The following is a 17042-nucleotide window of genomic DNA, read 5'->3' on the forward strand; positions in this document are numbered from 1 at the left end:
TAATACCAAACTTAAATTCGCTATCTCAAAACCTAGTGGAGTTTTCCTTAGTTTTTCTATTTTGCTAATACAAACTGTGAATATTATAATAAGCATTGTATGAAAACAAAGCACAGACCGTTAAAATGCAGTGGTCCTCATGAATAAAAAGCTTTCTTGAATCACAATGATTTGAGAGTGGTGGTTGGAAGAAAACAGAAAATAATTTGTGTACATAAATAAAACCAGAATAAATTGAAGATGTTTTTACTTTACTGCAACAAAATGTGAAAATGATTTTTTTTGCAAAATAAAAAACAAAACCTGTAAAAAACAAAACCTATTGAGAGTTTGTACCCAAACTTTATTCCTTCACTTTTATTTAATACAGAATTATTCCCTTTGACAACAATGATTTCATAAAAATACACTGAGATTGTAAAAACGTTTTAAATGCACAATTTGCATGTATAACATAGCACACATGTAACACAAATGGATTGGGAGGAACAGTTCGTACATGGGCAGTCTTTAGCTGCACAGTTTGTTGGCCTCATACTCCTGGTGATTGGGCTGTCTGGAGCTGAAAGCCTGCAGAGCCGTCAGGATGCGGCTCACATCAGCGCTGGACAGTTTGAGTCTGTGTCGGAGCAGGCAGGAAAACAGGTCCACGTGGGGCGCCCCTGGAGGCGAGAGGCGGTTGACCCTGTAACGCAGCTCCACCAGCTGCAGGAGGGCAGAGTCCTGGGAGCCCTGAGTGTACGGGTAGTCAATCTGCAGGATCAGGTCCTGAATGGCCTCTGGGTCAAAGTGCACGCTGTACCCCAGCAGCTGCATGCTGTTGATTTTGATGTAGCCCACATTACTGGCTGGCTCGGTGGGCTCCGGTGGTTCATAGTACAGTGTAGTACGATTTCCTCCCACGGGCTCCCGGATACGACTGCGCAAGTAAAAGTGGACAGTCTCAAAAAAGCTTTTCCAACGGTTTCCTAATGTCAGGGTCCAGTTGTAGCAGTCCATCGGTCTGTCCAGCTTGGTGCGCTCCCAGTCGGGGTATCCACTCTGGCCTATGGGCATGGTCCAGCTCTCTGCGTGGCTGCCTCCAAATGGGTTGACGAACAGAGAGAAGGCAGGCTCCAGAGTACTGTTGGCGGTGAGACAGAACTGCAGCGCGATGCCCAGCAGCATGTGAACGCGGTTGGATTTGACACGATTGCTCTTGAGTGTGAGCAGCATCCTCTTCCTCCAGGACGGGTCAAACCAGGTGTTGACGCGCACGTCGTTGCTCACAAACACCCCATGCAGAGTGATACGAGGGTCACGCTGCTGCAGCAGGTAACGCAGCTCCAGGTCCTGCAGGTCACGGTCACTCTCCAACCCCAGGTAAGGGTCAGTGGGGTCGGGCACAGCTGGGCGGCAGGCTCCTTGGGTCAGACTGAAGCCTGGGTTACAGCTGGAGCAGCGTGTGCGATTTTCTGTGGAGCAGGAGGCGCAACGGGAGCCCTCTCCCACAGAGCAGGGCATGACACCCTGGCAGGACAGGGGAGCGTAGGGACACGAGCAGCTGCGCCCCTCCTCACTGTACACTCCAACATGGCTGTTCTCACTGCAGTACAGCCTGGACAGGCAGAAGCTCAGCCAGAAGTACAGCGGTCTGCTCAGGACAGGAGATATTTATGTCAAGGTCAAGTCATATTTACACTTAGTACATTTACTTATAAATGCAGCATATTTTAGGGATTATCTCCACATATTATATCCACTTTGGCCAATGAATCTCTTGTCAAATGTTTTTGTTATTTTATGATTATACAGTTTCTCTATTATTACATGCCACATTTATACTTGTCATTCTATCCAAACACAGCCTAAACAGACGCTAAATCCAATCCAAATCAGCTCCCTATTCTTCTGTGTGTAGAAGACAGTACTCAAAAACATGCTTTCTGCTCTGCTTTTATTTATAACAATGAAAGACGATTTTTACACTATATTTTTGTTAAAAGGCAAACCGTAAACATAAAAATGCAATTTCCCTTGGAACAAATTTAAATGCAAAACTGACTTCCCTGAATTTCCTTTTATAGAGAAAAGGGGTGTGATAAAAATTGTAATAGGATTGTAGACTGAGAGGGCTTAGCATGCTTTTCACTATTGAGCTGATGGATTGTGTCATTTAGTTAATTTCCAGCCAGAAATAGCTATCAATATGGAGTGTTCATGAGAGAGGCATAAATCTGAGCAGAGTTACGGCCAAAGTGATCTCTGATAGATATTAAAACAGATGGTGGAGCTGCTGAAAATGCAAAAAGACAGTTTGAGGGAGCGACTTGGAAAACCCTCCATCCAGACTACAAAAACAATGTAACACCGAGCAGCTTGTAGGCTAACCCCTTGTGAAGAGGTTAGTGATGGAGGAAAAAAATAGTCCAATAGCAGAATACTTTTCTTTAAATTTATTGCGATTTGGATCCTGCCTGCATAGTGAAAACTGTCTCTACACACAATCAACCTTGTCTTTTCCAGTTAACAGAGAATCCTCGCTGCCCCTGTCAGCATTTCCCTCCTCACCCATGCCTCCTAATAAGCACCGCTGCGCTTGGTTGCTTTTCCCCACGCCCAGTGTCTCTTTCATAATTATACATTTCGAGCAGCATCGTGGGTTAACAGGCCGCGGTCTGAGTATTCCCTTGGTGTTATTTTTGCGACTCACCTGGGCCGTGGCAGGACTATTTTGGGTTGTTGCCTGCACCTCTTGCTAAGGCTGAAGAGCTTGTTAGTGATGCGGCGGGCTTTGGAGGAGAGCTGGGTGCTGTGAGCTTCCAACTGCCTGTAGCGCTGCAGCAGGTTGGCATCGGCGCGCCACAAGTGCTCCACCACAGATGTGTTCACAGCGTAATGCTTTGGCAGTCTGTCCACGAAGCCTCGAAATTCCTCTGATGACAAGTAAAACAACATGCATTAAGTATCACTGTGAGGTAACAATAGCCTACACAAAAACTTTTCAATGTGTGTCCTTGGAAAACAAATGCCAGTTGTTTGAGGACGACTGAACTCCTCGCTTAGCTTTAAGTGGATTTTTCTCAGCGCCTGTTGTCAGTATGTTCAAGGCAACTAGCTCCTGATTAAACCCAACTGTTCTGGTGCTTTTATCGATAAATAAATTGTTTTGGTTGCCTTGGCAGTGTGGCATGATTGAACAACAAGAAAAATACCACAGAAGTTCTCGGGCATTTTTCTGCAGCCTGAGAGAATAATTCACTGATGTGTGTCTAGCTTTGATCTCACACTTGTAAAATGCTGTAGGCAGATGACAGGAGCATGTAGATATTCCCTCACATGTTACCACACCTGAACCACACATTGCAAGAGACCACATAGGGCCAAGCTGAGAGCATACACTCTCTTCAACACTACAACATTTTCCTTTGATATTTTAGATGCTTACTTTTGTATGCTCAGTGTTTTTCCACATAGGACAAATACTGTGGCTTAATTTTTCACATGCAGTTTATGTGGACTATTACAGCTATTTGTACTACCCTGTGTAATTTTTTTAATTTCCTCACATCTTATATTTTAAAATGTATTGCGTTTTCTATAAAGAAACTATGGCGCAACAAAAAAGCATACTCATTCACCTCTATAGAGAAATTAACAGTAAAATACGTTTCTAAAATATCCAAGGTGACAGTAGTTAATATTCCACTGTGATCAGTCTAGAACTTTCGTTTTGCTTTTGCCGAAGTTATTTCTCTTGTAGCAAAGGACAATTATGAACAATTTATTTAGTGAGTACTATAATGGGGCTGCTGTTTGTTGGAATAGATTGCTTTCTGCTGTCAAAACAAGCAGTATCGAGGTTCAAACTTTATTGATCCATAAGGGAAATTACTTTGGAAATGATTTTTAAGGAGACGTCCTTTTAGCTGTAATAGTGTTTTATTGTTTTTTTATTGAAGGTGTTTTACTGTTGTGTTGTTTCGCATGTTACACTGCTGCTCTTTGCATATCATTTGTGTTTATTTTTGGCATTTTGTATATGTTGTGTGAAAAAATAAGTAATGAGAAACAAATAAATAAAATACAGCTGGTCTAGATCTACATTCATATTTTCTTTGAACCTCTAAAAACATAATTACAGTCGTCCTTTTCTTGGCCGATGTTTGTATGTTTTCGCTGGACTTGTGTGAAGACAGATGGATGCTATTTTGGACACATTCCAGCGCAGAGAAAGCATCAGAAACTATTTCTGATGTGACACCACGATTGACAGGCATTGGATTTAAAGTCTGGCAGTGTTTTATAGCTAGGCGTGAATTTTGAAAAGGCTTTATAATGTATTAATTCTCAGGAAGATCTAGATTGAAAGAACTCGATCCAAGAAAACCATCTCAGAGAATGCACAAAAAGATGATGGATGCTTGCAGTGAATATAAATGCCAAGGGCTCACCAGATTGCTCAAACTCCTGATTGCTGCTCCTCCAAGCCTCTAGGACGCGCTGCAGATTGTGTTGCAGACTGTTCAAGTCGGAGAGTGGGCAGTTACAGTGAGGGAAGTCCACACTGCAGCGGCACCAGCAGTCTCCGCTCCGGCAAACGAACTCGCCCTCGGACTTACAGCCGATGTAGTCCAGTGCCGCCTGGATGAAACGGCTCTGCAGGTAAAGAGGGAGGAGGACCTGCAGCCCTGAGAGGGGAAAATGTCATAGTTAAATGCCACATAATAACAGCCAAAATAATTCATCTAAGTAATAAAAGACTATTTATTTTGTTAGGCTCAGATATAGTGAAGGAACCAGAGATGTTGGCTCAAAGCAAACTGAGCCTGTATCTGTATCCATCTGGCCTCTAGTGAATGTTACATGTGCAAAAGTGGCCAAAAGGCTCTTCTCAAACCTTTGTCAACTGTTTTTACTGTACTAAAATGTCATACTCAATGTTGATGCCATCATAAGAAAACTAGAAATGGTTCTATATGGAATTTTTATTTAATTTTAATTTTAATTTTTTGAGTGGATACCGATATAGTGAACAAATTATGGTAGGGAACTTGTACTACTGTACCTATGATACGTCTAACTCTGCTCTTAATGACATTTTGTTCAGATGTTATAATATTCCCTACAATGGAAGCATAACCAGACTTGAATATTCAGTGTGTTGAGTGTTCCTCTCTTCTGTCTCACATACATTTTTGTTAAATCTATTACTACTTGCACAATTTCTACAACAAATAATGCCCTCAGTCAATGGTTTTAGTACCCAATAGATCAAAGGCACTATTACATTCTTCCCTTCAATGAGAAGACTTTTCTATAAGATTGTTTTCCTTGACCAAAGTATGTACAGGCTGTCCATAAACTTGTATCACAAACCAGCATTCTTTAATGGGCTAAATTGTTGAAGCAGAGATAGAGCTGTCCAGAGTTGGATGTGGCTCTTACCTTGGAGCTGGACTTTGTTCTCTGGGCTGTGAACCAGGACTGAGCTCACTGTGTCCAAATTGTCATAATTACTGCAGCCGAGTGGGCCTGTCCTGGTCTCAGTTACCTAAAACACACACAGAGGCCTCATTCACATTTACATGAACTCCATTAGTTTGGTGGGATAGTATGTGTGGTATATATTAATATAGTTTTGAATCAGCCAAGTGGCAAGGTAAAAAAAAGAAGTTATGTTACCAATACACAAAACCTAGCACAAGGAACACATTTTTCTGTTTAAACATCCATTTCAGGTTTTTAGTATTACACTCCAACAACGGAAGATCATTATTTTACACTCATGTAAGCAGATTTGTCTTCTTTTAAAAAATATATTAAAAAATTTCAGCGAATTCTTAAATCCAATTACGTGAACTAGATTTTAGTGAAATGTCAAATCCGTCACACGCTGCACTTAAAATCTGATATTTGCACAGTCATTCTTGCAGTACGCCGTTCGTTCCTCACTTTAACACAAAGAGCATTAAGTCCTTGAAGCGTGTCCTGTAAATAACAGCTCATTTGCATTAAAACTAAATAAATCTTAAGGTCAAGAGATTCTTCATCAAAAGCTCTTTATGCCTCAAATGAATTTCTAATACACTGAGTCACTGTGAAGTAGTACCATAAAGGTCCTCAATTATGAAGCCTTCTATGCTCACACAGAATAATTTGTTCAGATGTGGAAGAAAGAATCAACTCCTTTGCATCTAAAAACCTTCAAACTGTATTCACTTTGCCTCTTACTATAATTAATGCTGGCATTCAGGAAAGTACTAGTCAGAGTATGTTAGCGTAGTGCGTGTATATGGTGAACCGCTAGCCATCGCTAATGAACTGTGATGCTCTGTAGGTGCTACTGCTCATCTGCAGCTCTCATCTTTAATTTGCCTCTCAGCTCTACACATGCTACTAAAGTAAATGGGGAAAGGACCTTGGCTGGGAATTAATAGCACAATATCTCTAATCAATCAGGCTGATTCATAACCGGTTCTGGAGATGGGACACTGAGTCTAAAGACGCAGTTTGCCCCTCGGCCTGAATAATGAATACAGCGTAATAGCTACTCCGCATAAAAAAATGGATGATTGGTGTTTGTAAGCGTGCTCTGTAGTGCGTCCATATTCTCTCAAACATGTCTTAGAAACTTTATTTGGTAACATGTCACAGCCACAGCGCAGTACTCTTACTCTTAATCTCGTCTGCTTAGCTGTACCTTGTGGTGGTTCCAGGTAGATCGTTATGTATTGGGGCGACTTTCTAAACATGCATTTGTTCCTAATCCAGCCCGGTTAAGTGAATTAAGTAAATGAATTCCCTGAGCTAGTATTAAGTGATTTATTCATAATCGTTATCTTCAGGGCGAGCAGCATAAAGTCTTAAAGTAGTTCAGCAACTCATTTAACTTGATGTAAAGTAGTGCAGTGAAGGTGATGCAGTCAGACAGGCTCGTGAAATTCAGAATACCATGACTTAGGGCTGAAATTATGTATGTTAATGAATTGTCAACAATGTCTAACTCCCAACACATCAAGCCAAATGCAAAAGCAGCCTTGTAATGGCAATAGCTTTGTGATCTATATTGACCTTTTCAAAAGGCCTTGGTGACCATAATGTGTTGCTCCATCCAGAGACAGCTCATCCATAGACAGCTCTTTATATTTTAAAGAAGTAAAATCCTATGAGACCAGAATAGAAGCAGCTTGTTCACATAATAAACCTGTAAGATTTTTCTGTTAATCAGGACCATTTATGCCAGTGTCATGTGTGTCAAAGTTAACTATTGCTACTCTTTCAAAATAAACTGTAAACCTGTAACTCAAACTGTGAGGAAAGATAAGGCATAGAACATCACTCACATTGAAGCAGCTACTCAAACAATGAGTGCAACAAGTGTTCAACTAGTAGTCAAGCAAAGAAAAGAACTACCTGAGTCTGGAAGAAAATGTAAGCTTCATTTAGATGTGCGTCAGTGTGTAAACAGAACTGAAACAATTCACTACCCAGCCCTGTATTTACAATAAGTGAAAGAAACCTTTCACAAGCACAGTTAATAGATCTGAGTAAGACCCACAACAACAACCGCAACAGTGAGAGACTGCTGGCTGATAATGGAGACTGCACTAGATTCTTCCAAATTCAAGTGAATCTTTATCCTGATGCTGTGTATTTGACCCATAATGTTTGTAAATATATCTGTGTGTATATATGTGTAACAGGCTGATATATGTAACTGACTTACCCGAATGGCACTAGACGCAATCTGAAGATGGTGCAGTTTCCTCAGAGTGCTCTCTCTGTCAGTGAAGTAGGACGCGGCCAGTTGGTGGAGTGTCTCCAGTGTCACCGCCCCCGTCCAGTTGGACTTGGCCGCCTCGCTGTCTACAGATGGAGACTCCTGGTTCAGCCTTCTCTTGTCCACAAATATGGTGAGAGACTCCTCCCCTGATGCCACAGACAAAACCGGGGCTTCATTAGTTCTGACTGAGCAGCGCTAATCATCTTTCATTAACATTTTTATAGATTGTGGAAGCACAGCAGTGATTAAGGGCTGAGGCAGTGGAGAAAGACAGAACCTGGACTATGCATCTGCAGGCAAAATACTCTCCAATGAACGACTATTGTTATTATTTGCATAGGTGACTCTATGTCCTTGACAAACATTTCTTGGCATAAAAAATAAAAAAGTGAAGGTGTTTTCATTCATGGCTGATTGACTCAAAACAGGTGTTTTAAGAAGCATGTAATCACTCAATATTTTCTTAATATTTTTATGCACACTCTACAAACGGTTACACACAGAGATGACCTCACAATTGAGACTAAGTGGTCCTGAAATCACAGCTGCTCTTCATTCAGAGGGCCACTTCACTTAAAGCACAGCACCTCCGACGCTCTATAACAATGTGATATGGAGCCCGTGGCACCATAAAGTCATCACCATTATGGCCATAAAGAGAACATTAACAATTTAGGATACATGTGTGCAGTTACACGCTTCACTAAAAACTGTTCACAAATAGTAAATTAGAATCCACAAGTGGTCCATAGCAAGGTGATTAACAACTATGAAGATGTTGTTTATGATCCCATACTGAGTACCGGTACATAATAAACACAAAAGGAGTTAGACATATTAAGAAAAAGCATTCATAGGATCCATTAGTCATTGCCATCTGCATGGGCTGTATTAAGGTTGTATTTTTGTATCCAACAGCAACTCATTTGGTAAACTAAACTGACTTATTTTGTTACATTCCAATAAAACCCCAGATAATCCTCTTCCAAATAAGATTTCATTTTTCTTTAGAAACAGTTTTTCTAGTCATTAGTATTTGCATCGTCTTTAACGCCAGGACTGGTCTGTCTGTCACACTATCTCAAGAGTCGACACCCGTAACAGCCGCTGAAGTTCTATTTATGAGGAGCAGAGAGAGCACTTCTAAATTGCTTTGTGAACTTGTGTTTCTGTGTTGGAGCATCTGAATCTATCTTCTTCATGGATTTGGATGGATTTCAGCTTGGAGGCATTTTTTCAACATTACGTACAAATAGTGGGACTGTGAAAAAACGTTTTGTCTCCACTTCTGAAATAGTGACAGCCAAACCGTATGTTTGCTGTGGATTTCTGGCCAATTACCGTATTCATGGGAGTAAAATAAAAGCCAGGCATCAGACTGATACTGAGTACAACATAATAATAGGGAGTTCCAGCTGAATTTCATTTTCCATCTGGGTTAAAGCTTATTGATAACGATTTATAAGAGAAATTGCGGTCCAGCCGGTGGCATATAAATAACAGCACAACAAACAAGATCCTCTCTTTGGCGGCTGATGCTATAAACTAAAATCTCTCACTGTTCTCCAATTTACTTCTCTAACAGTGATTTGGTGCAGAGTGTAATGCAAACCACTGATCCAAAAAATGCATTATGGGCTTTGTGGATAAGAAAACAACAGACGTTCAGACTGGGGTGCCATATGTGACGCTGATGTTGCAATCTTTTTAGCTGTTTTTCCAGCTTCCAAGAACCAGTCACCTTATTATGATGCCACAAGTCACACTAACAATCTACACTAGTGATTAACAAAGTTTCCACACCGAGCATGACCTATGGTAGTTTGGCTTTTCGAGTATCACCAGAGCTAAACACAGACAGCCAAGGAAAAGGAAGTTCAAATGAATTATTAAACCAATGTCACTATATGATTACAAAAAACACTGTTGTTTTTTCTTTGTGCTTGCTTGCAGATTACATTTTAATTACTGATTCTAAACAGTATTATGTGTTAATTAGAATGAAAAAAAAAAATCATGGTGTGTTACTAAGAGGTTTCACACATTTGTTCTTGTTATAAATTTATTGTGAATCTCCCAAAGAGAGAATTGACTTTAGTAAATGCATTCCCATTAATGTTTTCTAATTAAACCCAATCATCCCCCAAAAGATTCAAATGTGCAATTTTCTGAATTTTAGGTTAAAATTAGGGCTGTGATTAAGATTGACATTGAGTCATGTCTAATTATTGAGAGGTGTACAGCCCACCGTCTGTCAGTGAGAGCATATGTTCAGATTTTGGGGAAAGAAATTTGACATTTAAAAAAAATAATTCATATTTTTAATCATTACAATTTATGCTCAGGATATTAATATTAAAAGTGATTTTTAAAGACAAAATTAAATTAAACTGAATCAACCAATATGAGGATGATTAATTTGTCATATTGCCAAGCCCTAGTTAAAATTCAAGCTGTTTTTCCACCTCTGAACTGGAAATTTACCACTCTTCTCCTTGGCGTATTAACATCGTATTAGGTGAATAGTTCTGTGCAACAACATAAGTTTCAGATAGTCTATCATGCCATCTGCTGACAGCACCCCTCCTACCCTTCCACCCCCGTGTTGTAAGCAGAGCTGTTTTGTTCAGTGTAGCATACCTCCCAGTGTGGCAGAGACAAGGACGTGAGTCCCATACTTCTTAATGAGACTCTCTGTGATGGTCTGTAGGCTCGGCCGGCGTCCCAGCTGCCTGACCACGTGCATGAATTCGGGGTCGAGGGGTGGAGACAGACCCCCGCTGCCCGATGAACTTTCCCTCTTCTCTACGGCCAAACTGTTGACCTTCCATCGACCAAACTCCCTGTGACACACACAACAAAACAACACATCCAGCAGTGAGCTGCAGACTATAATGTGGTTGCTATGGACAGGATCGATATTGCAGGCATAGAGTCAAGGCTTTGATGAAGGTTAAGAGAAGTCTTTACAGTGGATGTCAGGACACTAGCATGTCTTCTTAATCTTTCAAAGATGTAAGTGGAAAAAGTTTGATTATATTACATAATATAAACTGAGCAAAATGTTGTACAAATTTAAGCAGAGAAACCACTCTGTTAACGTCATTCAAACCAAAGCAATATAAAGTGCTAATGCCACTGACCATAGCCTACTAACACCTACTCTACTAGCATTGTTCCAATCAGTATTACTGCTAAAAATAGACAACCATTTGAGCAAGTATATATATACACATGTTTTATATATATATATATATATATATATATATATATATATATATATATATATATATATATATATATATATATATATATATATATATATATATATATATATATATATATATATATATATATATATATATATATATATATATATATATATGTGTGTTATATATATATATATATGTGTTATATATATATATATATATATATATATATATGTTATATATATATATATATATATATATATGTTATATATATATATGTTATATATATATATATATATATATGTTATATATATATATGTTATATATATATATATATATTATATATATATATGTTATATATATATATATATATATATGTTATATATATATATGTTATATATATATGTTATATATATGTTATATATATATGTTATATATATGTTATATATATATATAATTATATATATATAATTATATATATATATATATTAGTGTGTGTGTAAATGTAAATAATATTCTGGTCAGGGGATGAGTCACTTGAGCCACAGTATTAATAGGTTCAAATCTAGAAACTGTAAAAATAAGAAAAACAGAAGCAATACTGTGTAATGCCCTTCAGTAAACTCCACTGAAACATATATGAAAATTGTATTAATTACATGGTGCAAAAACAGCACTTCCCACACATGATTAACAGTACAGTTCATCTGTCACCTTCACATTGATCAGCTCACCTGTCAGTCTGTAGGTCTTTGAGGCAAGAGAGTTCTCTTACATACTGTTTTAAATGTATAACTTCAAGAACCATTGCAGTTCAGTTTATAAATAATTCACCAGTCTCTTTGTTGCAGTGCAACTAACCTACTATAAAGTACTATATGAGCGAGTTCAATTGACTGAAACTACACCATTGTGCACTATTTAATACATTTATTATGAAGGTGTTATTTTTTTGTTTACTTTTTTTTGTTTAAACTATTCTGTATGGCTTTATTCTCATCCCAAGTTCACGTGTGACTAAGATGTAGTTTATTTTTAAGAGAACAAACAATTCTCATTAGTTTCTTTCCTCATAGCAGTAGAAATCTAAGTGCAAAATAGCAATTATCAGCCTCTGGCAAAATCACACATTTGTACCACATTTTAATTGGTTTTTGCTAAAGCCAACAGTAAAATACCATCACTTCTGTGTTAAAACAAACTTGGAAAGAGTTCTTAAAAGCACCACAAATTGTCAGCTTTCTCCATTTGTTAGTGCACACCGTTTGGCAAACTTCAAACAGCTGAACCATTGATATTCAGGATCCAGCAGGGAGATCCCCCATAGCTCCACAACAGAGCGCAGCAGCAGCTAATGCTACACCTCTATGACTGCGCTGTACCAACCCCGCCTCCAGGGATCCAATCAAATCCCTGCCATGAGACTAGAGACAGACAGAGAGGTAATCGGGGAGAGGGGGACATTGTGCCATATGTGTCATTGTTATATTCGATCATCCCATATGACAGGTTTGGGAGAGTGACCGTCCCCAGTGGACAGATGAGGAGCCACGGGTATAGCCCACAGCAAAGTCCATCAGTATGCAAAAATGGCACAGTAACTTAGAATAACAGCGAGGCAGATGTGGCGGGGGGGCAGACTGGTCCTGAATGAAGGCTGCATGAATGCATTTGGTGCTGGTCAAACTCAAGGAAATATGAAGCATTTGAGACCTTAGTGGTTTAAACTGAATAATATAATAAAAAACTTTCTTTCATCGTGGACAACAGGAGCTGTGCCTCTACTTAATTCTTGGTTCATTTTCATTTCACCTTGTCAAACATGTGTCTCTCATCATTACTTCCAGCAGGGGCTTCGGCTTAACAGGAGACACCAGGTGTAGCAGCCAAATTGTTGTGATCCTTCAGCTATGTTGTTTTGCAAAGTCACGCTCAAGTGCAGACTACACAGGATTTTGTGTTGCTGAATGTGTTTTGGACACTAAAATAATGTGATACTTGTGTGGATTGTGAAGCTGTGCCAAAAGTAACTGCTCTTGAGGTTGCACATTTTATTTTGCTCTTGATTTAGATGTTAGAAGAAACTTTAGTATTGTCTAGTAAATCTTATGCTAACAAAATGTCGCGTCTTTATTTGGCATTTTGACCTTGCAACAACCCTCCCAATTCTTTTGAACTTGGGCCTGGCATGCATGCATGCATGCACGCACACACACACACCCCACACACACACACTCCCACCCCCCCCCCCCCGCACACAGACCCACACACACACACACACATACAGCAGTCCTGTCTGAGACAATCAATCGTCTTCACTGCAACTTTTCTCATAAATAAACAAACAAATACATAAATAAAATAGAAATTCAACTGAATGCAATACCCTTCTGTCAATTTTTGAGCAGCTTACTTTTGACAAGAGCAGACACTTGGAATCAAAGTGAAGTTGAGTGTTTTTTGGTAGAGGACTGTTTAACTATTAATTATAAAAATTCACTGGGCTGTAGTCAGTGCATTTGGCTTTTAATAGCAGCAATGTATTACACATCAGCCAAGCCTGGCACCTCTTCAGGGTGTGGAATCTATTTATGAAGAGGGTTTTAGTATTGACAAAATGCAGGCGTCACCATGAGATAAACACCACAGAGTAAAAGATTCCTGAGGGGAGATAATGGACAAGATGATTCATAAAGCCACAAATCTCCACAATAAAACATCCTTTCTCTTCTGTGCCCTTGGCAGTGTCCACCAGCAGAGCAGACACAGTCCAGGTATGATGCATTAAACAGGCCCAGCCCAGATAGAGCCACAAGACTGATAAAAAGAAATGGAAATCCATCACAAACCTCTGCAGCTACTGAGATGAAAATGTAAATGAGGAATTTTCTCACAGATTTATAGACAGAAATGATGCTCTGCTTGAAGCCTGCTATAAGATGTGACAGATATCCCCAATCAGAAGAGTCCTACAGAGGTCATTTGGAACATTAGCAAAAATATAATTATCCAAAAGCTAATGAGTTTGATCAGTGATTACTTTCCAATCACATAATTTGTAAAAATGAGCCAGTCTGTTTTGCATACTTAAGTAGTACATCTTGAGATTGGCTCATCAGCTCGCCACCTAATTTGCTGCAGCTGCTGTACCTGCAAATCTAGACAAATCTGGATCTGGACAAGTTTTTATTTCAGACACTAAAACATCTGCTGACACTGATTGGGTCCTCTCCGACTCAAAGTGCTCATCAGAGAAATCAGAGTCGAAAATGTGGAGAGGACCGAAAAATAGCTCTCAAACATCAGCCCCACATCACTCAGGAAAGATCAGAAGTCAGCAGGCCCTGACGCTCAAGGTCTCAAATGTTTCCAACATCAGGTGGACCTAAACTTTAGATTTTAGTGCGTCTCTTATAATAGTCAAAAAGTTAAGGCTAGTTTATCATTTTGCAATAAAACCTTTTCTACAATTCAACTAGGCTATTCTGTTGTGTTTAAGTGATTCATGAATCTTGTATTGTATTGTCTTGTATTGTCATTTTAAATTCCTGCACATTATTACACACACACACACACACACACACACGCACACACACACACACACACCCACCCCCACCCACCCACCCACACACACACACACACATCATATTTCAAGCCATATAGGTACTGGAGAGTCATAGTGTCACTGTCAAGGGCACTGTGTCTGTGACCTGACCTACACTGACCACAGCTGTTTTGTGAAAGTGTCAGAGAGAAAGCAAAAAGCTACAGTGTGTAATTTGTCTGCACGTGCAAAGCTGCGAGCACTCACCTGTAGATCTTGTACCTGGTGGTGTAGCCTTGCTGGTACCTCTCTGCCGCTTCACTAAACTCCAAAGACTGGTGGAAAGGTCCTTTATCGGACAAAAGCCAGCTGAGGGACCCCGGGGAGTCCGTGGAGTCGCTTTGTCCGGGGCCAGAGGCTGCCGCTCCGGACGTCCAGCAGCAGAAGTAGAGCCAAAGACCCTTCCATCGCAGAGACAGCCGCTTATGACTGATCCTCTGACCGCTCATGCTTCACCCAGCGACACCTCATTCTCCCCGGACTGAGGATGACACAGCACGAAAGATCAGCTTCACGCGTGGACTTGACCTACACGCAAGGGAAATGTTGACCACTTCATCTCGCATATTGCAATATCAAGCAAGCACCTAAGATAAAACCAGATAAGACCTAAAATATACGGTCAAAAGCTTGTTGGACTGCACTTTCAGAACTTGATTGTCACTTGTATTTTCCTAGTGCATTCCTCCATCCGTCGGTGCCATGACGCGCTTCCATCTACTACAGGCACGAGGCAGAGTTCATTGGGAGGACGCACAGAAACACTTAAAATGTCCCCAGAGGTTGAATAAGAAAGAGCTCCATGTTCTGTAAGAATCCTTTGTGAGGCAGCCTCTCCGTGCTCCCGCTGAAACCCGTGTGAGCGCGGCTGGATGAATGAAGGCGCGCTCCGGCTCTAGAGCGTGTGACGCCCTCCCTCCTCTGTCTCCTCTGGCTCCTCTGTCTCCTCTATTGGTCTCCTCAGCCTTCTGCTCACCTCTCGCTCTGGTGCCGCGCAACACACTGTGCCAAATGAGTGTTTCGGAGCCAGCAATAATTTATGCCAGGGAAAGTGAAAACCTAGCGAAATGTTATCAGATCTTATCTAGTCATGCAAACATCGCCTGTGTGTTTTCTGTGAGTTATGGTCAATTCAAGGCTAATAGGGCAAGTGTCCCCTATGGACTGTAACTTATTCTATTAGATCTCTAAGGAATTACAGCGACCCAGCTACATTACTCTTAGTCATAATGGAAAAGTAAACCAGACTAGCACAGTGATAAGTTGAAAAATATAGGGTTACCATGTGTTTTGAGGTATTTAATTTAGTCAGGCTTGTTAATGTAGGCTTAGATCTTGCGCCACGTGGAAATTAAAGTAGTTCTGCTGCAACCTGCAACCTTCAAATGTGGAATAAATGTTAATATTGCATTTGCATTGAATTGAAACACGATAAATCTGATTTGTCCACTTGAATATGTTTTGCAGAGCTGATAGTTTCCTCCTTATTCCACTCTGTGCCACACGGTGGAGTCATGAGCATCTGCGTCACAGGACATGGTGCTGAGCAGAAGGTAGGCCCACAGTGATTTCTTATGGTGATTATGGTGATGTGCACATAGTAATGGCTGGCTCTGTCACTTTCAGTATCTCCACATTTATCCCCATTACTCGCCATTACAGGCTGTTCCCCTCTCAGTGTGATTGGAGCACATTAAACGTGTTCAAATGTTCCCTATAATAGGCTAATTATTGAGCACAGTTTCTGCCTCTTCTGCAGTGACATGCACATTGCTGTGAATTAGAAGGGAAAGTAATTACAAACCATTAATGCAAAAAAACTGGTTTTATGTGAGGTGATGAAAGCCACTTACATTAGTTTTCACATCATAACTCCCTTCCCAAAAATACAGTGCGTGCTTTTTGTTCCTCGTAAGATAAGCAGCAGGGAAAAGGGTTTGAAGCCTGCAAATGTGTTTAGGGGTTGCTCTCCTGCTGAGTCTTGTGTGTATTTTTTATCTATCGATCTGATCAGTGTTGCAGAAGTTGACTTTCATCCTATACTGTAATTAAACGTGTTTTGAGTGATAGGCCTATATAGTTTGTAACTTTTATGCCTTACCTTCTTGACTGTGCAGACTCGCCTTGACATGTGTTTGACTTGTGCGAACGCTGAGAGGAGAGACAGCTGCCATAAAACCTTCAAGTTACAAAGCGAAAAGCGAATCCGGACTTTTGAGTTCTGTGCGTTCGAGCGTTTACAAGTACAGTTCTAATTACCTGAGAAATCTCCAGAGGATACGACTTTGAAAACCTTCCCCTAGGTGTTTCAGTATAGACGTATTTGTTAGTTTTGCATGCCATCACTCTTGGGTGTAGGATGCTGTGTACAAATCATCTTGATGTGCCCTTTTTACATGCTCTCTATTTACAAACTTCACATTACAGACTTTGGAAAGGCTCCTACCTGCACTGGGCCCTGGTT

At 40.2% G+C, this 17042-nt stretch overlaps 1 protein-coding gene across 2 annotated transcripts; it reads right to left on the minus strand.

The window, feature by feature from the left end:
* Nucleotides 1–362: 362 nt before the first annotated feature.
* Nucleotides 363–15228, minus strand: LOC117385826 (BMP/retinoic acid-inducible neural-specific protein 3-like). Of its 2 annotated transcripts, none has more exons than XM_033983163.2 (7): nt 14786–15228; nt 10406–10608; nt 7709–7911; nt 5428–5533; nt 4434–4670; nt 2693–2915; nt 363–1633 (listed from the first exon to the last, which is right to left on the minus strand). In XM_033983163.2, exons 1-7 carry the CDS (start codon nt 15025–15027, stop codon nt 511–513), a joined length of 2337 nt encoding a protein of 778 aa, XP_033839054.1. In that variant the 5' UTR covers nt 15028–15228; the 3' UTR covers nt 363–510. The 2 variants fall into 2 exon arrangements, with proteins under 2 accessions (XP_033839054.1, XP_055084505.1); XM_055228530.1 differs by having other exon boundaries at nt 363–1636.
* Nucleotides 15229–17042: the final 1814 nt, after the last annotated feature.

The sequence above is a fragment of the Periophthalmus magnuspinnatus genome, chromosome 17 (assembly GCF_009829125.3).
Source record: "Periophthalmus magnuspinnatus isolate fPerMag1 chromosome 17, fPerMag1.2.pri, whole genome shotgun sequence".
NCBI lineage: Eukaryota > Metazoa > Chordata > Actinopteri > Gobiiformes > Gobiidae > Periophthalmus > Periophthalmus magnuspinnatus.

Coding starts and splice junctions, on each gene's coding strand:
- LOC117385826 (XM_055228530.1), bottom strand. CDS start 15,027: ATGAGCGGTCAGAGGATCAGTCATAAGCGGCTGTCTCTGCGATGGAAG. Junction 10,609..14,785: donor ACCAGGTACAAGATCTACAG/GTGAGTGCTCGC, acceptor TGTGTGTCACAG/GGAGTTTGGTCGATGGAAGG. Junction 2,916..4,433: donor TCAGGAGTTTGAGCAATCTG/GTGAGCCCTTGG, acceptor ACTTGTCATCAG/AGGAATTTCGAGGCTTCGTG.